General features: G+C 40.2%; 1 protein-coding gene across 2 annotated transcripts in view; it reads left to right on the top strand.

Moving 5' to 3' along the window:
• Positions 1-23,256, top strand: part of slc5a10 (solute carrier family 5 member 10) — a 117,313-nt gene that overhangs the window by 90,602 nt on the left and 3,455 nt on the right. For both annotated transcript variants that reach the window (XM_061880585.1, XM_061880586.1), the window contains 2 exons: positions 8,557-8,725; positions 19,318-19,533. In XM_061880585.1, the coding sequence (XP_061736569.1) occupies positions 8,557-8,725; positions 19,318-19,533 (385 nt within the window). The remainder of the gene's footprint in view (positions 1-8,556; positions 8,726-19,317; positions 19,534-23,256) is intronic.

The following is a 23,256-nucleotide window of genomic DNA, read 5'->3' as shown; positions in this document are numbered from 1 at the left end:
GCACTGGGCATAATAAACACAACATTATTAATATTGCTACTACGGATAATTTGATCAAAAACTCCCTAAAACAGCCCACTACCTATAATGTAGGTTTTTTAAACATAAGATCATTGTCTCCCAAAACGTTGTTAGTTAATGATATTATCAGAGACAACAATCTTAACGTCATCGGTCTCAGCGAAACCTGGCTTAAACCAAACGACTTTTTTGCGCTAAATGAGGCATGTCCTCCTAACTTTACACATGCGCATATTGCCCGTCCGCTCAAAAGGGGTGGGGGGGTCGCACTAATATACAACGAAAACTTTAACCTTAGTCCTAACATAAATAATAAATATAAATCGTTTGAGGTGCTTACTATGAGGTCTGTCACACCGCTGCCTCTACACCTGGCTGTTATTTACCGCCCCCCAGGGCCCTATTCGGACTTTATTAATGAATTCTCAGAGTTCGTTGCTGATCTAGTGACACACGCCGATAATATAATCATAATGGGGGACTTTAATATCCATATGAATACCCCATCGGACCCACCGTGCGTAGCGCTCCGGACTGTAATTGATAGCTGTGGTCTCACACAAATAATAAATGAACCCACGCATCGCAACGGTAATACGATAGACCTAGTGCTTGTCAGGGGCATCACCGTTTCCAAAGTTACGATACTCCCGTATACTAAAGTATTGTCCGATCATTACCTTATAAAATTCGAGGTTCAGACGCATGTTCGTCAAACTAATAATAATAATAACTGCTATAGCAGCCGCAACATTAATACAGCCACAACGACAACTCTTGCGGACCTACTGCCCTCGGTAATGGCACCATTCCCAAAGTATGTGGGCTCTATTGATACCTTCACTAACAACTTTAACGACGCCCTGCGCGAAACCATTGATAACATAGCACCGCTAAAGTTAAAAAAGGCTCCAAAAAAGCGCACCCCGTGGTTTACAGAAGAAACTAGAGCTCAGAAATTATTATGCAAAAAGCTGGAACGCAAATGGCGCACGACTAAACTTGAGGTGCACCATCAAGCATGGAGTGATGGTTTAATAACTTATAAACGCATGCTTACCTTAGCTAAAGCTAAATATTACTCAAATCTCATCCACCGTAATAAAAACGATCCTAAATTTTTGTTTAGTACGGTAGCATCGCTAACCCAACAAGGGACTCCTTCCAGTAGCTTAACCCACTCAGCTGATGACTTTATGCAATTCTTTAGTAAGAAAATTGAAGTCCTTAGAAAGGAGATTAAAGACAATGCGTCCCAGCTACAACGGGGTTCTATTAACACTGACACGATTGTATATACGGCGGATACTGCCCTCCAAAATAGTTTCTCTCGTTTTGAGGAAATAACATTAGAGGAATTGTTACAACGTGTTAAGGGAATAAAACAGACAACATGTTTACTTGACCCTCTTCCTGGGAAACTGATCAAGGAACTCTTTGTATTATTAGGTCCATCAGTGCTAAATATTATAAACTTATCACTCTCCTCGGGCACTGTTCCCCTAGCATTCAAAAAAGCGGTTATTCATCCTCTTCTTAAAAGACCTAACCTCGATCCTGACCTCATGGTAAATTACCGACCGGTGTCTCACCTTCCCTTTATTTCAAAAATCCTTGAAAAAATTGTTGCGGAGCAGTTAAATGAACACTTAGCGTCTAACAATCTATGTGAAACCTTTCAATCCGGTTTCAGGGCAAATCACTCCACGGAGACAGCCCTCGCAAAAATGACTAATGATCTATTGCTAACGATGGATTCTGATGCGTCATCTATGTTGCTGCTCCTCGATCTTAGCGCTGCTTTCGATACCGTCGATCATAATATTTTATTAGAACGTATCAAAACACGAATTGGTATGTCAGACTTAGCCCTGTCTTGGTTTAACTCTTATCTTACTGATAGGATGCAGTGTCTCCCATAACAATGTGACCTAGGACTACGTTAAGGTAACGTGTGGAGTTCCCCAGGGTTCGGTCCTTGGCCCTGCACTCTTCAGCATCTACATGCTGCCGCTAGGTGACATCATACGCAAATACGGTGTTAGCTTTCACTGTTATGCTGATGACACCCAACTCTACATGCCCCTAAAGCTGACCAACACGCCGGATTGTAGTCAGCTAGAGGCGTGTCTTAATGAAATTAAACAATGGATGTCCGCTAACTTTTTGCAACTCAACGCCAAAAAAACGGAAATGCTGATTATCGGTCCTGCTAGACACCGAACTCTATTTAATAATACAACTCTAACATTTGACAACCAAACAATTAAACAAGGCGACACGGTAAAGAATCTGGGTATTATCTTCGACCCAACTCTCTCCTTTGAGGCACACATTAAAAGCGTTACTAAAACGGCCTTCTTTCATCTCCGTAACATCGCTAAAATTCGCTCCATTCTGTCCACTAAAGACGCTGAGATCATTATCCATGCGTTTGTTACGTCTCGCCTCGACTACTGTAACGTATTATTTTCGGGTCTCCCCATGTCTAGCATTAAAAGATTACAGTTGGTACAAAATGCGGCTGCTAGACTTTTGACAAGAACAAGAAAGTTTGATCACATTACGCCTGTACTGGCTCACCTGCACTGGCTTCCTGTGCACTTAAGATGTGACTTTAAGGTTTTACTACTTACGTATAAAATACTACACGGTCTAGCTCCATCTTATCTTGCCGATTGTATTGTACCATATGTCCCGGCAAGAAATCTGCGTTCAAAGGATTCCGGCTTATTAGTGATTCCCAAAGCCCAAAAAAAGTCTGCGGGCTATAGAGCATTTTCCGTTCGGGCTCCAGTACTCTGGAATACCCTCCCGGTAACAGTTCGCGATGCCACCTCAGTAGAAGCATTTAAGTCTCACCTTAAAACTCATTTGTATACTCTAGCCTTTAAATAGACTCCCTTTTTAGACCAGTTGATCTGCCGTTTCTTTTCTTTTTCTTTTATGTCCCACTCTCCCGTGTGGAGGGGGTCCGGTCCGATCCGGTGGCCATGTACTGCTTGCCTGTGTATCGGCTGGGGACATCTCTGCGCTGCTGGTCCGCCTACGCTTGGGATGGTTTCCTGCTGGCTCCGCTGTGAACGGGACTCTCGCTGCTGTGTCTTGGATCCTCTTTGGACTGGACTCCCGCGACTGTGTTGTATCCATTGTGGATTGAACTTTCACAGTATCATGTTAGACCCGCTCGACATCCATTGCTTTCCTCCTCTCTAAGGTTCTCATAGTCATCATTGTCACCGACGTCCCACTGGGTCATTATTGTCACCAATGTCCCACTGGGTGTGAGTTTTCCTTGCCCTTATGTGGGCCTACCGAGGATGTCGTGGTGGTTTGTGCAGCCCTTTGAGACACTAGTGATTTAGGGCTATATAAGTAAACATTGATTGATTGATTGATAAATAGCATCTGGCTGATTGACACCAGGTGTGGCCAGGTGCCAATCAGCAACAGCTGAAGTGAAGTGAATTATATTTGTATTAATCAATCAATGTTTATTTATTTAGCCCTAAATCACAATTAAATACGTGTTATTTAATTGCATTAATTAATTATTTTACTTATTAGTAAATGTATCAATTAAATCGTGGAACATTATCAAAAGTACAAAAGCCCTTAAATTGATATATTTGTTGAACACATTTAATGTGATTTATTTAGTTAGGCCTTTTTTGTCTTTTGTATTGTATTATATTATTTATAATTATTTAATACTATTGTATCAATCAATCAATGTTTATTTATTTAGCTCTAAATCAGAAGTTTCTCAAAGGGCTGCACAAGCCACAACAACATCCTGAGTTCAGAGCCCACATGAGGGCATGGAAAAACTCACAACCCAGTGGGATATCAATGTGAATGACTATGAGAAACCTTGGAAAGGACCGCAGAGGTGGGTGACCCCCTCTAGGGGAGACCGGATGCAATGGACGATGAGTGGGTCTAACATAATAGTGAAAGTCCTGTCCATAGTGGATCTAACATAATAGTGAGAGTCCAGTCCATAGTGGATCTAACATAATAGTGAGAGTCCAGTCCATAGTGGATCTAACATAATAGTGTGAGAGTCAGTCCATAGTGGATCTAACACAATAGTGAGAGTCCAGTCCATAGTGGATCTAACATAATAGTGAGAGTCCAGTCCATAGTTAATCCAACATAATAGTGAGAGTCCAGTCCATAGTGGATCTAACATAATAGTGTGAGAGTCCAGTCAATCAATCAATCAATCAATGTTTACTTATATAGCCCTAAATCACTAGTGTCTCAAAGGGCTGCACAAACCACTACGACATCCTCAGTAGGCCCACATAAGGGCAAGGAAAACTCACACCCAGTGGGACGTCGGTGACAATGATGACTATGAGAACCTTGGAGAGGAGGAAAGCAATGGATGTCGAGCGGGTCTAACATGATACTGTGAAAGTTCAATCCATTATGGATCCAACACAGTCGCGAGAGTCCAGTCCAAAGCGGATCCAACACAGCAGCGAGAGTCCCGTTCACAGCGGAGCCAGCAGGAAACCATCCCAAGCGGAGGCGGATCAGCAGCGCAGAGATGTCCCCAGCCGATACACAGGCGAGCAGTACATGGCCACCGAATCGGACCGGACTCCCTCCACAAAGGAGAGTGGGACATAGAAGAAAAAGAAAAGAAACGGCAGATCAACTGGTCTAAAAAGGGAGTCTATTTAAAGGCTAGAGTATACAAATGAGTTTTAAGGTGAGACTTAAATGCTTCTACTGAGGTGGCATCTCGAACTGTTACCGGGAGGTCATTCCAGAGTACTGGAGCCCGAAATGAAAAAGCTCTACAACCCGCAGACTTTTTTTGGGCTTTGGGAATCACTAATAAGCCGGAGTCCTTTGAACGCAGATTTCTTCCCGGGACATATGGTACAATACAATCGGCCAGTCCATAGTGGATCTAACATAATAGTGTGAGAGTCCAGTCCATAGTGGATCTAACATAATAATGTGAGAGTCCAGTCCATAGTGGATCTAACATAATAGTGTGAGAGTCCAGTCCATAGTGGATCTAACATAATAGTGTGGGAGTCCAGTCCATAGTGGATCTAACATAATAGTGTGAGAGTCCAGTCCATAGTGGATCTAACATAATAATGTGAGAGTCCAGTCCATAGTGGATCTAACATAATAGTGTGAGAGTCCAGTCCATAGTGGATCTAACATAATAGTGTGGGAGTCCAGTCCATAGTAGAGCTAACATAATAGTGTGAGAGTCCAGTCCATAGTGGATCTAACATAATAGTGTGAGAGTCCAGTCCATAGTGGATCTAACATAATAATGTGAGAGTCCAGTCCATAGTGGATCTAACATAATAGTGTGAGAGTCCAGTCCATAGTGGATCTAACATAATAGTGTGGGAGTCCAGTCCATAGTGGATCTAACATAATAGTGTGAGAGTCCAGTCCATAGTGGATCTAACATAATAGTGTGAGAGTCCAGTCCATAGTGGATCTAACATAACAATGTGAGAGTCCAGTCCATAGTGGACCTAACATAATAGTGAGAGTCCAGTCCATAGTGGATCTAACATAATAGTGAGAGTCCAGTCCATAGTGGATCTAACATAATAATGTGAGAGTCCAGTCCATAGTGGATCTAACATAATAGTGTGAGAGTCCAGTCCATAGTGGATCTAACATAATAGTGAGAGTCCAGTCCATAGTGGATCTAAAATAATAGTGTGAGAGTCCAGTCTATAGTGGATCTAACATAATAATGTGAGAGTCTAGTCCATAGTGGATCTAATATAATAGTGAGAGTCCAGTCCATAGTGGATTTAACATAATAGTGTAAGAGTCCAGTCCATAGGGACGGCGTGGCGCAGTGGGAGAGTGGCCGTGCGCACCCCGAGGGTCCCTTGTTCAAATCCCACATAGTACCAACCTCGTCACGTCCGTTGTGTCCTGAGCAAGACACTTCACCCTTGCTCCTGATGGGTGCTGGTTGGCGCCTTGCATGGCAGTTCCCTCCATCAGTGTGTGAATGTGTGTGTGAATGGGTAAATGTGGAAGTAGTGTCAAAGCGCTTTGAGTACCTTGAAGGTAGAAAAGCGCTATACAAGTACAACCCATTTATCATTTATCATTTATAGTGGATCTAACATAATAATGTGAGAGTCCAGTCCATAGTGTATCTAACGTAATAGTGTGAGAGTCCAGTCCATAGTGGATCTAACATAATAGTGTGAGAGTCCAGTCCATAGTGCATCTAACATAATAGTGTGAGAGTCCAGTCCATAGTGGATCTAACATAATAGTGTGAGAGTCAGTCCATAGGGGATCTAACACAATAGTGAGAGTCCAGTCCATAGTGGATCTAACATAATAGTGAGAGTCCAGTCCATAGTGGATCTAACATAATAGTGAGAGTCCAGTCCATAGTGGATCTAACATAATAGTTAGAGTCCAGTCCATAGTGGATCTAACATAATAGTGAGAGTCCAGTCCATAGTGGATCCAACATAATAGTGAGAGTCCAGTCCATAGTGGATCCAACATAATAGTGTGAGAGTCAGTCCATAGTGGATCTAACATAATAGTGAGAGTCCAGTCCATAGTGGATCTAACATAATAGTGTGAGAGTCCAGTCCATAGTGGATCTAACATAATAGTGTGACTGAAAAGCGCTTTACATAGTGAAACCCAATATCTAAGTTCCATTTAAACCAGTGTGGGTGGCACTAGGAGCAGGTGGGTATAAAGTGTCTTGCCCAAGGACACAACGGCAGTGACTAAGATGGCGGAAGCGGGGATTGAACCGGGAACCCTCAAGTTGCTGGCACGGCCACTCTACCAACTAAGCTATACCTGAGGGGACACAGCACTCAGAGAAACAAAGACAAATGCAGAGGAAAAACTAAAACGTAGCCAAACTGTCAGGGACAAGCCTGACAGTAACATAACACAGCAAACTACAAACGCTCGTACGTTATTCAAAACGGTGGATTGGTGCAAAGATCCCACGGTCGATTGCTGGCATGTATTTACCGGTTGTGAAAATTCCAAATGGCAGGTTTAGTGGAGGTGTCTTCACAGTCTTATTCTAAGTGTAAGGACTTATGCAGATCCCAAATACACAAACAGGTACCAGAAGGTAAGAAATGTTGCTGTTGCATAATCAGGCCCCTTTCAGACATGATGTTTTACAGCAGGTGTGGCCACACCTTTTTCTGCAGGCAGGCTACTTTTCAATGTACCAAGTGTAGCTTATCTACCTCAGTGGTCTCCAACCACTGGTCCGGGGACCGGTACTGGTCCGTGACGCATTTGCTACCAGGCCGCAGAGAAACATATATTAATTTGGTAACACTTTAGTAATAATTTATGTTTTTCTGCAGCCCGGTAGCAAATGCGTCATGTTTCGCAGCAATCAATCAATGTCAATCAATGTTTATTTATATAGCCCCAAATCACAAATGTCTCAAAGGACTGTACAAACCATTACGACTACAACATCCTCGGAAGAACCCACAAAAGGGCAAGGAAAACTCACACCCAGTGGGCAGGGAGAATTCACATCCAGTGGGACGCCAATGACAATGCTGACTATGAGAAACCTTGGAGAGGACCTCAGATGTCCCCCCCCCTCTAGGGGACCAAAAGCAATGGATGTCGAGCGGGTCTAACATGATGCTGTGAAAGTTCAATCCATAGTGGCTCAAACACAGCCGCGAGAGTTCAGTTCAAAGCGGATCCAAGACAGTAGCGAGAGTCCCGTCCACAGGAAACCATCTCAAGCGGAGGAGGATCAGCAGCGTAGAGATGTCCCCAACCGATACACAGGCGAGCGGTCCATCCTGGGTCCCGACGAGCGGTCCATCCTGGGTCTCGACTCTGGACAGCCAGTACTTCATCCATGGTCATCGGACCGGACGCCCTCCACAAGGGAGGGGGGGACATAGGAGAAAAAAGAAAAGAAGCGGCAGATCAACTGGTCTAAAAAGGAGGTCTATTTAAAGGCTAGAGTATACAGATGAGTTTTAAGGTGAGACTTAAATGCTTCTACTGAGGTGGCATCTCGAACTGTTACCGGGAGGGCATACCAGAGTACTGGAGCCCGAACGGAAAACGCTCTATAGCCCGCAGACTTTTTTGGGGCTCTCGGAATCACTAATAAGCCGGAGTCTTTTGAACGCAGATTTCTTGCCGGGACATATGGTACAATACAATCGGCAAGATAGGATGGAGCTAGACCGTGTAGTATTTTATAAGAAAGTAGTAAAACCTTAAAGACACATATTAAGTGGACAGGAAGCCAGTGCAGGTGAGCCAGTACAGGCGTAATGTGATCAAACTTTCTTGTTCTTGTCAAAAGTCTAGCAGACGCATTTTGTACCAACTGTAATCTTTTAATGCTAGACATGGCGAGACCCGAAAATAATACGTTACAGCAGAGCGTCTTGGCGGCAGGTAGTTCTCTGGTTATCATTGCAGTGTTTGTGTACCTGCAAAGGTGATCGAGCTCCAGCTGTGAACGAAGGTCACCGTGAGTTGTTTTTGGTTTAGGATCTCCACGGTGGTCCTGGTGGTGATCAGTGTGGTCTGGATCCCCATCTTACAGTCGGCCAACAGCGGCCAGCTCTACGTCTACATCCAGTCCGTGACCAGCTACCTGGCCCCGCCCGTCACGGCCGTCTTCACTCTGGCCGTCTTCTGGAAGAGGACCAACGAGCAGGCAAGTGACGGACCACTAATCATCCATATTACCTGTTGTCTTCAATACGATCATAACCACAATGTTCCCCATCATGCTTTGTAGTGCACTGCAACAACATAACATCTAATAATCTAATATCTCAAATAAGGCTGATATTTGCTTATTTTCCGTCTGATAAAATACTTCTTCACACCAAGCAGATTTGATGTTAGAGTGTTTCACTTGTTTGAAGTGTTTTGCTCCTAAATGATGTCAGTAAGATATTACAGTTTGTTGCTGAGATGTGATTCAGTTGGTGACAAACCCCAAGATGCAGAAATGGTGGCAGGCATTGTAAAGGAAAACATGATTTAATGTAAAAAAAAAAAACTCAAACCAGGAACCAGGAACGGACAAATTGGAAACAGGGAACAGGAACCAGCAAACAGGAACTAGGAACAAAAAAGACGGAAAGCAGTCCACGGCATGAGACAACGACAAGTCATAATGACAATAACCCAGTGCAGAGTGGAGGACAAAGCAGGTCTAAATAGCAACTGGCTGATTGACACCAGGTGTGGCCAGGTGCCAATCAGCAACAGCTGAAGTGAAGTGAATTATATTTGTATCAATCAATCAATGTTTATTTATTTAGCCCTAAATCCCAATTAAATACGTGTTATTTAATTGCATTCATTAATTATTTTACTTATTAGTAAATGTATCAATTAAATCGTGGAACATTATCAAAAGTACAAAAGCCCTTAAATCGATATATTTGTTGAACACATTTAATGTGATTTATTTAGTTAGGCCTTTTTTGTCTTTTGTATTGTATTATATTATTTATAATTATTTAATACTATTGTATCAATCAGTCAATGTTTATTTATTTAGCCCTAAATCACAAGTTTCTCAAAGGGCTGCACAAGCCACAACAACATCCTGAGTTCAGAGCCCACATAAGGGCAAGGAAAAACTTACAACCCAGTGGGATGTCAATGTGAATGACCTATATTGAGTAGAACATGCTGGAAAGTAGAATATCAAGTTGTGTCATCAACACTCACAAGTATAAAACTATGTTTTCAAAGTAAGAATTTCTAATTTCAAGCATGAAATAAAATAAAATCATGTCTTCGACACAATTGTGTCTCATAATAAAACAGATTTGATTTTAATTAGATTTTAATTAATGATCCCAGGATTAAGGATCCTGGGGTCCACAAACTCAACACAATTACAAGTAAAAGCATGTAATTGTAACTACACAATACAGAAACAAATAAAAGCATCAACAAGAAAACAGTTTACAGTCACAGAATATTAATTACCATATATATATATATATATATATATATATATATATATATATATCTATATAACTACACAATACAAAACTAAACAAAAATCATCAACATGCAACCTAATTTAGAGACTCAGATAAAATATTACCTTCCTTTTAAAAAGATGTTTACTTTCAATGGCGGTTAGAATTGGAGGCAGGTTATTCCAGAGCCATATGGATGTATGAATAAAAGATTTCTGCAAAGCATTGTTCCTGGGAATAGACTCCACTATGGACTGGACTCTCACACTATTATGTTAGATCCGCTATGGACTGGACTCTCACACTATTATGTTGGATCCATTATGGACTGGACTCTCACACTATTATGTTAGATCCACTATGGACTGGACTCTCATTATTATGTTAGATCCACTATGGACTGGACTCTCACACTATTACGTTAGATCCACTATGGACTGGACTTTCACACTATTACGTTAGATCCACTATGGACTGGACTCTCACTATTATGTTAGATCCACTATGGACTGGACTTTCACACTATTATGTTAGATCCACTATGGACTGGACTCTCACTATTATGTTAGATCCACTATGGACTGGACTCTCACACTATTATGTTAGATCCATTATAGACTGGACTCTCACACTATTATGTTAGATCCACTATCGACTGAACTCTCACACTATTATGTTAGATCCACTATGGACTGGACTCTCACACTATTATGTTACATCCACTATGGACTGGACTCTCACACTATTATGTTAGATCCACTATGGACTGGACTCTCACACTATTATGTTACATCCACTATGGACTGGACTCTCACACTATTATGTTACATCCACTCGATTTCCATTGCCCAGGTCGCCTGCGGTCCCCTCCAAGGTTTCTCATTGTCATCCCATTATGTTGAGTTTTTCCTTGCCCTGATGTGGAATCTGAGCCCAGGATGTGGTTGTGGCTTGTGCAGCCCTTTGAGACACTCCTGATTTAGGGCTATATAAGTAAACATTGATTGATGGATGACCCCTACCTCACATGATTGTTGGTCAGTGTAAAAAAAAGCAAGAGTTGAGTTCCACAAGCTGCTCTTATAAGGCCGGCCTAGCCAAGTTCATCACAAAGTTGATCCTGTCTAAACTCTGCTCAGCATTCTCACGTCTTCCCCTTCCTGCACTTTTATTAGCCTCATATGGGATGCAGCTGAGCGCCGACATTCCTCAAACATCACCGTGTGTGTGTGTGTGTGTGTGTGTGCGTGTGTTCGTGCGTCCCCTCGGTACCATCAAGTGTATTGCCGAGGTTCCCGGTGAGGGAGTTGTCAGCACTAATTTCATGCACTTTCCTGTGCAAAGAAAGGAAAGTGAATGTTGCCGTGTGATAAGACGCTGAGGCGGAGTTATGGCCGCCACAGACACAAAGATTACAGAGCCAGACTCCAGAGAGATAAAAGCACCAGACTGGAGGTGGAGGTGCTAACCTGAAAAACTTGGAGTTGGCGTGTAAATCCTTCTTTTGTAAGACAAGTGGAGGGTGTGTCGCAGTCTGATGTCCTACTTTCTCCTGGACGTGACTTACACAACATCTAGCCCCGCTTACACCGAGAACTTCTGATGGGAGTCTGCAGACGTAAATACTTCTCTCTCTGACTCATGGAGGTCAAAGGTCGGACGTGAGCAAACATGCTGACTTGACTACTGTGTCGACATGACACATGTATGTAGCCTTTAATCACTAACAACAGTTTTATTATCCTTCTTTCAGTCTGGGCAGTATTAAGACTAGGGCTGTCTCGATACCAATAAGACTAAGGTTGTCTCCATATCAATAAGACTAGGGTTGTCTCCATACCAATAAGACTAGGGTTGTCTCCATACCAATAAGACTAGGGTTGTCTCCATACCAATAAGACTACGGTTGTATCCATACCAATAAAACTAGGGTTGTATCCATACCAATAAGACTACGGTTGTATCCATACCAATAAAACTAGGGTTATCTCCATACCAATAAGACTAGGGTTGTCTCCATACCAATAAGACTAGGGTTGTCTCCATAGGGTTGTCTCCATACCAATAAGACTAGGGTTGTCTCCATACCAATAAGACTAGGGTTGTCTCCATAGGGTTGTCTCCATACCAATAAGACTAGGGTTGTCTCCATACCAATAAGACTAGGGTTGTCTCCATACCAATAAGACTAGGGTTGTCTCCATACCAATAAGACTAGGGTTGTCTCCATACCAATTAGACTAAGTTTGTCTCCATACCAATAAGACTAGGGTTGTCTCCATACCAATAAGACTAGGGTTGTCGCCATACCAATAAGACTAGGGTTGTCTCCATACACCTAAGACTAGGGATGTCTCCATACCAATTAGACTAGGGTTGTCTCCAAACCAATAAGATTAGGGTTGTCTCCATAGGGTTGTCTCCATACCAATAAGACTAGGGTTGTCTCCATACCAATAAGACTAGAGTTGTGTCTCCATACCAATAAGACTAGGGTTGTGTCTCCATACCAATAAGACTAGTGTTGTCTCCATACCAATAAGACTAGGGTTGTCTCCGTACCAATAACACTAGGGTTGTCTCCATACCAATAAGACTAGGGTTGTGTCTCCATACCAATAAGACTAGGGTTGTCTCCATACCAATAAGACTAGGGTTGTCTCCATACCAATAAGACTAGGGTTGTCTCCATACCAATAAGACTAGGGTTGTCTCCATACCAATAAGACTAGGGTTGTCTCCATACCAATAAGACTAGGGTTGTCTCCATACCAATAAGACTAGGGTTGTCTCCATACCAATAAGACTAGGGTTGTCTCCATACCAATATATACCATGTTGACTACTGTGTCGACATGACACATGTATATTACCTCTATTGTAGGGGTCACCAACCTTTTTGAAAGCAAGAGCTACTTCGTGGGTACTGATTAATGCAAAGGGTTACCAGTTTGATACACACTTAAATAAATTGCCAGAAATAGCCAATTTGCTCAATTTACCTTTAACTCTATAATTAATGATATTTATCTTTGTGGAAACACTGATCATCTTAACGATTTCTCACAATAAATATATATAGAAACAGATAAATATAAAAAAAATGTCGTCGTACATTTTTTTTCCTTCTACGGTAGGTTTTCTGTAGGGAATAAATGGTGAAAAAAAAACTTAATTGAACGCTTTAAAATAGGAGAAAACACACAAAAAAATGAAAACAAATTTTGAAACATAGTTTATCTGCAATTTCGACTCTTAAAAATTCAACCGAAAAAAGAAGAGAAAAGATAGCTAGTTCGAATCTTTTTGAAAAAATTTAAAAAATAATTTATGGAACACCATTAGTAATTTTTCCTGATTAAGATTATTTTTAGAATTTTGATGACATGTTTTAAATAGGTTAAAATCCAATCTGCACTTTGTTAGAATATATAACAAATTGGACTAAGCTATATTTCTAACAGAGACAAATCATTATTTCTTCTATATTTTCCAGAACTAAATTTTAAAAGAAATTCAAAAGACTTTGAAATAAGATTTAAATTTGATTCTACAGATTTTCTAGATTTGCCAAAATGATTTTTTTGAATGTTAATCATAAGTTTGAAGAAATATTTCACAAATATTCTTCTTCGAAAAAACAGAATGTAAAATGAAGAATTAAATTAAAATGTATTTATTATTCTTTATAATAAAAACAACAAATTTACTTGAACATTGATTTAAATTGTCAGGGAAGAAGAGGAAGGAATTTAAAATGTAAAAGGGCATATGTGTTTAAAAATCCTAAAATCATTTTTAAGGTGGTATTTTTTCTCTAAAATTGTCTGTAAGAAGCAAAGTAAATAAATAAATGAATGTATTTAAACAAGTGAAGACCAAGTCTTTTAAATATTTTCTTTGATTTTCAAATTCTATTTGAGTTTTGTTTCTCTTAGAATTAAAAATGTCGAGCAAAGCGAGACCAGCTTGCTAGTAAGTAAATACAATTTAAAAAAATAGACGCAGCTCACTGGTAAGTGCTGCTATTTGAGCTATTTTTTAGAACAGTCCAGCGGGCGACTCATCTGGTCCTTATGGGCGACCTGGTGCCCGCGGGCACTGCGTTGGTGACCCCTGATCTAGTCACTAACAACCTTTTTAATATCCTTGTTTCAGCTTGGGCTTTTTTATACGGTATTAAGACTAGGGTTGTCTCCATACCAACATTTGGTTTGGACTACCATGTTGACTACCATGTCAACATGACACATGTATGTAGCCTATAGTCACTAACAACATTTTTATTATCCTTGTTTCAGTCTGAGCTATTTTATACAGTATTAAGACAGGGTTGTCTCCATACCAATATTTTGGTACCGGTAGCAAAATGTATTTTGATCCTTTCGAATACTTTCCTATATAAAGGGGACCACAATAAAATGGCATGGGCTTTATTCGAACAAAAAATCTTGGGGTACATTAAACATATGTTTGTTATTGCAATTTAATTTTATCGACTACTTGCGCACATTTGAGGCCTGGTTCAGACTGCCGGTGGTCCCAGTTGTTCTGTCCAAATGTGACCTGTGCAGGATTGTTTCATCTCAATGTGAACGCTGCAATTCCAAATGTTTCAAATTCCCCCCCCCCGGCCACTTTCATAAATCACACGTGTGTCCCTGCTGTGCTGTTCAGCCCACCAATGAGTCTTCAAGAAGCAATACGCGTCATCATTATTTGTCCAAATATAAGGTTGCAAAATAAAAAAATTTGCAGAAATAATGTGTTATAAGAACTCATGTGAATGTTCCAACACTCATGTCTACGTCCCGAACACTCCTCAGAAAAGACATCCAAGCAAACCTCCCACAAACTGCTGTCTTCTTTCTTAATCCTCTACACATACATATACACACATCCATCCATCCATTTCTACCGCTTCACACACACATATATATATATATATATATATATATATATATATACACACACATATACATGCATACACACACACATACATACATTATATATATATATATATATATATATATATATATATATATATATATATATATATATATATATATATATATATATATATATATATATATATATACACACACATAAATATACAGTATAGCTCGGTTGGTAGAGCGGCCGTGCCAGGAACTTGAGGGTTGCAGGTTCGATCCCCGCTTCCACCATCCTAGTCAATGCCGTTATGTCCTTGGGCAAGACACTTTACCCACCTGCTCCCAGTGCCACCCACACTGGTTTAAATCTAACTTAGATATTGGGTTTCACTATGTAAAGCGCTTTGAGTCACTTGAGGAAAAAGCGCTATATAAATATAATTTCACTTCACATACATATACGTATATCTACACATATACATATATATATACATATATATATATATATATATATATATATATATATATATATACATATATATATATATATATATATACATATATATATATATATATATATATATATATATATATATATATATATACATACATATACATAAATATACATTCATATACCTATGTAAATATATATATACACATATATAAATAAACATATATATAAATATACATATATATCCATCCATTTTCTACCGCTTATTCCCTTTTGGGGTCACTGGTGCCTATCTCAGCTGCAATCAGGCGGAAGGCGGTGTATATATATATATATATATATATATATATATATATATATATATATATATATATATATTTACTTATATATATATCACAATATTTGTGAAAATGTAGAAGAGAGACACAAAATAAAAGTTACCAGCATTCCCTCATTCACTTTGACAAGGACAAAAAAAGCCATAATGAGCATTTAAAGCCAGGCCATTTGTCGTTATTTAGCGGCCTTCTGCCTCCAAGCAGACTCGGGGCATTCCTCGGGCGACTTGAAGGCATGAAGAGGAACTGCGGGCATGAACTCTGTGACAGAAGCTGCACGGTGGGAAAGTGAGAGTGCTGCCGGAGACAAGACACACCCTCAAGTGTGACCTGCAACTCACAGCTTGGACTTTGGAACAAGACACTCCAGTTCTCAGCTGCACAGGAACAGCTTGCAACATGAGGCCCTGTTTTTATATATTTTCAATGATTAGAGAAACTTAAGAGACATTGGACTGGTCACTCGCCTATCACAAAATGTTCTGTGCTGATTATGTCCCCCAATTGTCCCATGCCTGGAATAATGTATCTATGTCAGTTTGACTAGGAAACATATCTTTTGTAAGGTTTACAAAGACACAAATTAGTTTTTTTACTCAATTTGACAGTATAGCTGTCATACTAAATATGAAATTCCTATAAACATAACTCAAAAACCAAACATGAAATATGTGTCAAAATGCCTGAAATAATGTATCTATGTGAGTTTTACTAGAATCAGGTGTTTCTGTAAGGTTGGCAAATACAACATTGGGTTTTTACTCAACTGTCAAACACACTATGATGGATTATTTAAACATAACTCCTACACCAAACATACAAAATGTCCAATACTGCCTAAAATAATGTAGCTTTGTGAATTTTAAAATAAACATAAGAATTTCTAAAGTTTGCAAATACAAAATGTAGTTTTTTTTACTCAATATGACAGTAATGTCCTTAGAATCCTGAGATAATGCGAAAAAAGTCATACAAATGTACCGGTATTCAAACAACTTTAAAACCAAACATGCAAAATGTCCAATAATGCCTGGAATAATGTATCTTTGTGAGTTTTACTAAAAAAAAATTCCTTTTGCAATGTTTGCAAAATATAAATTTGTTTTTGTTTTTCTCAATATGACAGTAAAACTGTCATACTAAATATGAAACTTCTATAAACATAACTCCTAAACCAAACATGCAAAATGTCCAATAATGCCTAGAATAATATAGCTTAGTGAGTTTTAAAATAAACATAGGAATTTCTAATGTTTGCAAATACAAAATGTAGTTTTTTTTAGTCAATATGACAGTAATGTCCTTAGAATCCTGAGATAATGCGAAAAAGTCATACAACTGTATTCAAACAACTTTAAAACCAAACATGCAAAATGTCCAATAATGCCTGGAATAATGTATCTTTGTGAGTTTTACTAAAAAAAAAATTCCTTTTGCAAAGTTTGCAAAAATATACATTTGCTTTTGTTTTTCTCAATATGACAGTATAACTGTCATCTAAATATGAAACTTCTATAAACATAACTCCTAAACCAAACATGCAAAATGTCCAATAATGCCTAGAATAATGTAGCTTTGTGAGTTTTAAAATAAACATAGGAATTTATAAAGTTTGCAAATGTAAAATGTAGTTTTTTTTACTCAATATGATAGTAATGTCCTTAGAATCCTGAGATAATGCGAAAAAAAGTCATACAAATGTATTCAAACAACTTTAAAACCAAACATGCAAAATGTCCAATAATGCCTGGAATAATGTATCTATGTGAGTTTTACTAAATGCAATGTTTGCAAAAATATAAATTTGTTTTTGTTTTTCTCAATATGACAGTATAACTGTCATACTAAATATGAAACTTCTATAAACATAACTCCTAAACCAAACATGAATTAAAGCTGCAAGCAGCGATGGATGGTAGCGCTTGGGCTGTTGCCCCCGCGACCCAAGCCTGGATAAGCGGTAGAAGATGGATGGATTATTACACAGAGAAAAAGTTGTATACACATGTGTTATACATCAGTCTCATAGAAATAAAGGTTGTAAAGTGGCTTGGGCATTTTATAAGGACGCCATTTTGAGACTCTAATGCAGGGGTCGGGAACCTTTTTGGCTGAGAGAGCCAAGAAGCCAAATATTTTAAAATATATTTACGTAAGAGCCATATAATATATTTTTAACACTGAACACAACTAAAAGTGTGCATTTTTAAGTAAGACCAACATTTCTAGAGTATAATAGGTCTCTTATTATTTGTAATAATGTTGTTATTCTGAAGCTAACTTAGGAGGGGGCGTGGCCTGCCGGTCTGCAGCGAAGCGGGGTGTTGCCAGGACCGGCTTCGAAATCAGCTACAGGTGTGTAAACGGCCCACCTGGGCCGTGTTGAAGAACCCCCAAGAGGGCTAGCCCTACACTAACCAGTAATAAATACATTTTTTCTTACCCTTAAGGCAACTTCTTGAACAGGTGCAGTAGAAAAAAGGATGGAAGGATTCAAATGCATGAGCATTTTTATATTTTTAACATTATTTTTAACACTTTGATTACAAGTGGAATTATTCATTACTTATCGTGTTAAGCAGTGTCAGCTCAGATTTATCCGAGAGCCAAATGCAGTCATCAAAAGAGCCACATCTGGCTCTAGAGCCATAGGTTCCTTACCCCTGCTCTAATGCATTGTGAACAGAGTGGAGTTTTTGTATTGAAGGGGGGATAGCAAACTTCCTGTTGATTTTAGCTGGAGGTTGTCAGTCTATGAAATATAGGTCTCAGTGAGACCTACATTGAGGTTGTTGTTTCATGTGAGTATGACATTTCTACAGTGAGTTAGAGGCAGTTTTTTCTGAGCAGGAAGCCGACCAGGAAGCCGCCATCTTGTGACAACATTATCAATCAATCAATCAATGTTTATTTATATAGCCCTAAATCACAAATGTCTCAAAAGGACTGTACAAACCATTACGACTACGACATCATCGGAAGAACCCACAAAAGGGCAAGGAAAACTCACACCCAGTGGGCAGGGAGAATTCACATCCAGTGGGACGCCAGTGACAATGCTGACTATGAGAAACCTTGGAGAGGACCTCAGAAGTGGGCAACCCCCCCCCCCCTTTCTCTAGTGTCTCAAAGCACTATGTAAAGTGCTTTGAGACACTAGAGAAAAGCACTATATAAATATAATTCACTTCACAGGGCGGCATAGCTCGGTTGGTAGAGTGGCCGTGCCAGCAACTTGAAGGTTGCATGTTCGATTCCCGCTTGTGCCATCCTAGCTACTGCCGTTGTGTCCTTGGGCAAGACACTTTACCCACCTGCTCCCAGTGCCACCCACACTGGTTTAAATGTAACTTAGATATTGGGTGTCACTATGTAAAGCGCTTTGAGTCACTTGAGAAAAGCGCTATATAAATATAATTCACTTCACGCGGTTACTCTGCCAAGTTCTAGACTCAACAACAACACATCATTTTCAGACTATATTTAATAGTTTGCAAAAAATATTTTTCACCCAAATTAGATCTCCCACAGCCCCGGCACAGTGGTTGAAAAACACTGCTCTCTGCTCCGCGGAGATAAGAAAAAAGCAATGGTTGTGTGTGTTTTCTTGTCGCCAGGGTGCATTCTGGGGCCTGATGGTGGGTCTGGTGGTGGGGGTGTGCAGGATGGTGCTGGAGTTCGCCTTCCCTCCCGCCAGGTGCGGCGTGCCGGACTCGGCGCCCGCCGTCCTACGCGGCGTGCACTACCTCCACTTCGCCATCCTGCTGTGCGGCCTCACCGCCATTGTGGTCGCCGCCGTCTCGCTGCTGACGCCGCCGCCCAGCCACGAGCAGGTAGGCACGCACGCATTTTGTCAGCTAAGTCCAGCCAATATCCAAGTCCATACATCAAGAAGCCTCACAGTCCAGTACAACTTTTAGCAGTGACCTGCTGACATGACTCTGACCTGCCGGCTGACTCACAAGAAGTATTTTCTTGTCCCGCCAAACACATAAACAGTCACCTGCCGCCCCCACAAAAAAAAGGTAGAAAAGTGCACACAAAAATGTCAAAAGTATCTTGTTGGATGCTGCTGTGTCAGCAAAAGAGGAGCGATCGCATGATTGTTGCTCATGAAACATCACATAGCAACTCCCAGCTCCTTTTGGCCACAATGTTGACATTCTTTCTGTCATTGCTTGGAACGCTATTGACCAGAGCTAAAAGCTGGAATGCAGTTCAAAAAGTAGCAACTTGCACTTAAAGGGGAATTGCATTTTTTAATTTTTTTTAAACCTATCGTTCACAATCATAAGAAACAAGAAGACAGAAGTTGTCGTTTTTTTTACTACTTCTAAAACATACAAGTACTTTTCTTTTTTTTTTTTTTTACAGACACAACACACAGAGCACTTACAAGCATGTTTTCAACATCCATCCATCCATCTCCTACTGCCTATATCAGCTGCATTGGGGCGGAAGGCGGGGTACACCCTGGACAAGTCACCATCTCATCACAGATAGACAACATTCACACACTAGGGACCATTTAGTGTTGCCAATCAACCTATTTCCAGGTGCATGTCTTTGGAGGTGGGAGGGGCCTATCCCCAGGTGCATGTCTTTGGAGGTGGGAGGGGCCTATCCCCAGGTGCATGTCTTTGGAGGTGGGAGGGGCCTATCCCCAGGTGCATGTCTTTGGAGGTGGGAGGGGCCTATCCCCAGGCACATGTCTTTGGAGGTGGGAGGGGCCTATCGCCAGGTGCATGTGTTTGGAGGTGGGAGGGGCCTATCCCCAGGTGCATGTCTTTGGAGGAGGGAGGGGCCTATCCCCAGGTGTATGTCTTTGGAGGTGGGAGGGGCCTATCCCCAGGTGTATGTCTTTGGAGGTGGGAGGGGCTTATCCCCAAGTGCATGTCTTTGGAGGTGGGAGTGAAGTGAAGTGAAGTATATTTATATAGTGCTTTTTCTCTAGTGACTCAAAGCGCTTTACATAGTGAAACCCAATATCTAAGTTACATTTAAAACCAGTGTGGGTGGCACCGGGAGCAGGTGGGTAAAGTTTCTTGCCCAAGGACACAACGGCAGTGACTGGTATAGCTCGGTTGGTAGAGTGGCCGTGCCAGCAACTTGAGGGTTGCAGGTTCGATTCCCGCTTCCGCCATCCTAGTCACTGCCGTTGTGTCCTTGGGCAAGACACTTTACCCACCTGCTCCCAGTGCCACCCACACTGGTTTAAATCTAACTTAGATATTGGGTTTCACTATGTAAAGCGCTTTGAGTCACTAGAGAAAAGCGCTATATAAATGTAATTCACTTCACTTCACTAGGATGGCGGAAGCGGGGATCGAACCTGGAACCCTCAAGTTGCTGGCACGGCCGCTTTACCAACCGAGCCTATCCCCAGGTGCATGTCTTTGGAGGTGAAAGGGGCCTATCCCCAGGTGCATGTCTTTGGAGGTGGGAGGGGCCTATCCCCAGGTGCATGTCTTTGGAGGTGAAAGGGGCCTATCCCCAGGTGCATGTCTTTGGAGGTGGGAGGGGCCTATCCCCAGGTGCATGTCTTTGGAGGTGGGAGGAAGCCTGAGTACCCGGAAGGAACCCAGGCAGTCACGGGGAGAACATGCAAACATGCAAACTCCACACAGAAAGATCCCGTGCCCGGGATTGAACTCAGGACCTTTGTATTGTGAGGCAAATGCACTAACCCCTTGGCCACCGTGCTGCCCATATTTTGAACATGTTTTGGCTTAAAAACTCACAATAGTCTTGAATAGAATATAATTTTACTGTCACAATGAGATGAAAAGCAAGTCCAGTATCAGTGTGACAGTCTAGAAATATGCAAAACAGAGGAAAGTAAAGAAAAGAAAAGGAAAATAGTGCAAAAGGAGGTAAGGTGCACAGTCCAGGGAGGGGGGGATTATTTTTGTATTTTTTTAAATTTATTTTTTTGTTATAATAAAGGGAGGTTTTTTGGGTCGGTGCACTAATTTTAAGTGTATGTTGTGTTTTTTATGTTTATTTAATAAAAAATAAATACAATTAAAAAATAAATAAAAAACATTTATAAAAAAATTCTTCTGCTGCCCAGTACCGATCGAGCCAGTGTATGGGGACCACTGATATTCACACTGAGTGGAAAGTAAAAATATCCCACAGAGAGGTGAAAAACTATAAAACAAGTGGCTATAAAGATATATATAAAAATATATTGACACCATAAAAGCTAATAAAGCTTGAAACATAACTGGCTAGCTCGCAGCTAACATCCATCCTCAATCGGCAGTGTTTTAGCTCCTTCTAAATCACTAATCCTGGCCTCCATGGCGACAAATAAACTAAGTTTCTTTCAAGTAGCATTATCACTGGAGGACGAGGAATAGCTAATCATGCTTCACTACACACCGTAGGACAGGCCTGGGTAATTATTTTTGACTCGAGGAGCCAAATTTTGAGAAAAAAGTGTGTCTGGTGGGACGGTATACTTTATCTATCTAAGCTAAAAACGTTATGACAGACCGCCTTAAAAATGGAATGGAGTTTTATATTTTTTTACTGAATGAGACACCCAGAATGTACTTCATGTGTAGTGACATGCTAATTCTTATGTTTATATATTTTTTTCCTCCAAATTCCATTGTTTGTTATACTCTTCTGACACCACCAGATGGCAGTATAAGTGTCCACATAAGTGGCCATAGGACCCCAATTCAGAAGGGTACACCATTTTGGAAATAAGAGCTAAAAGGTGCTGTCCACGCATGTGGCCACTAAGCCTTTAGAGCAGGGGTCGCCAACACGGGGCCCGCGGGCACCAGGTCGCCCGTAAGGACCAGATGAGTCGCCCGCTGGCCTGTTCTAAAAATAGCTCAAATAGCAGCACTTACCAGTGAGCTGCCTCTATTTTTTATTTTTTTAATTTACTAGCAAGCTGGTCTCGCTTTGCTCGACATTTTTAATTCTAAGAGAGACAAAACTTAAATGCAATTTGAAAATCCAAGAAAATATTTTAAAGACATGGTCTTCACTTTAACATTGCTTCGTATAACTTTCAGAAACACAATTTTAGAGAAAAATTACAACCTTAAAAATGAGTTTAAGATTTTTAAACACATATACCTTTTTACCTTTTAAATCCCTTCCTCTTCTTTCCAGACAATTTAAATCATTATTCAAGTATACTTATTTTATTTATTGTAAAGAATAATAAATACATTTTAATTTAATTCTTCATATTAGCTTCTGTTTTTTTGTTGAAAAATATTTGTGAAATATTTCTTCAAACTTATTATAATTAAAATTCAAAAAAAATATTCTGGCAAATCTAGAAAATCTGTAGAATCACATTTAAATCTTATTTCAAAGTATTTTGTAGTTCTTTTAAATTTTTTGTTCTGGAAAATCTAGAAGAAATAATGATTTGTCTTTGTTAGAAATATAGCTTGGTCCAATTTGTTATATATTCTAACAAAGTGCAGATTGGATTTTAACCTATTTAAAACATGTCATCAAAATGCTAAAATTAATCTTAATCAGGAAAAATTACTTATGATGTTGCATAAATTATTTTTAAA

The sequence above is a fragment of the Nerophis ophidion genome, linkage group LG20 (genome assembly GCF_033978795.1).
Source record: "Nerophis ophidion isolate RoL-2023_Sa linkage group LG20, RoL_Noph_v1.0, whole genome shotgun sequence".
Taxonomy (NCBI): domain Eukaryota; kingdom Metazoa; phylum Chordata; class Actinopteri; order Syngnathiformes; family Syngnathidae; genus Nerophis; species Nerophis ophidion.
The sequence above is the reverse complement of the archived record's forward strand: the minus strand, read 5'-3'. Positions and strand labels throughout refer to the sequence as shown.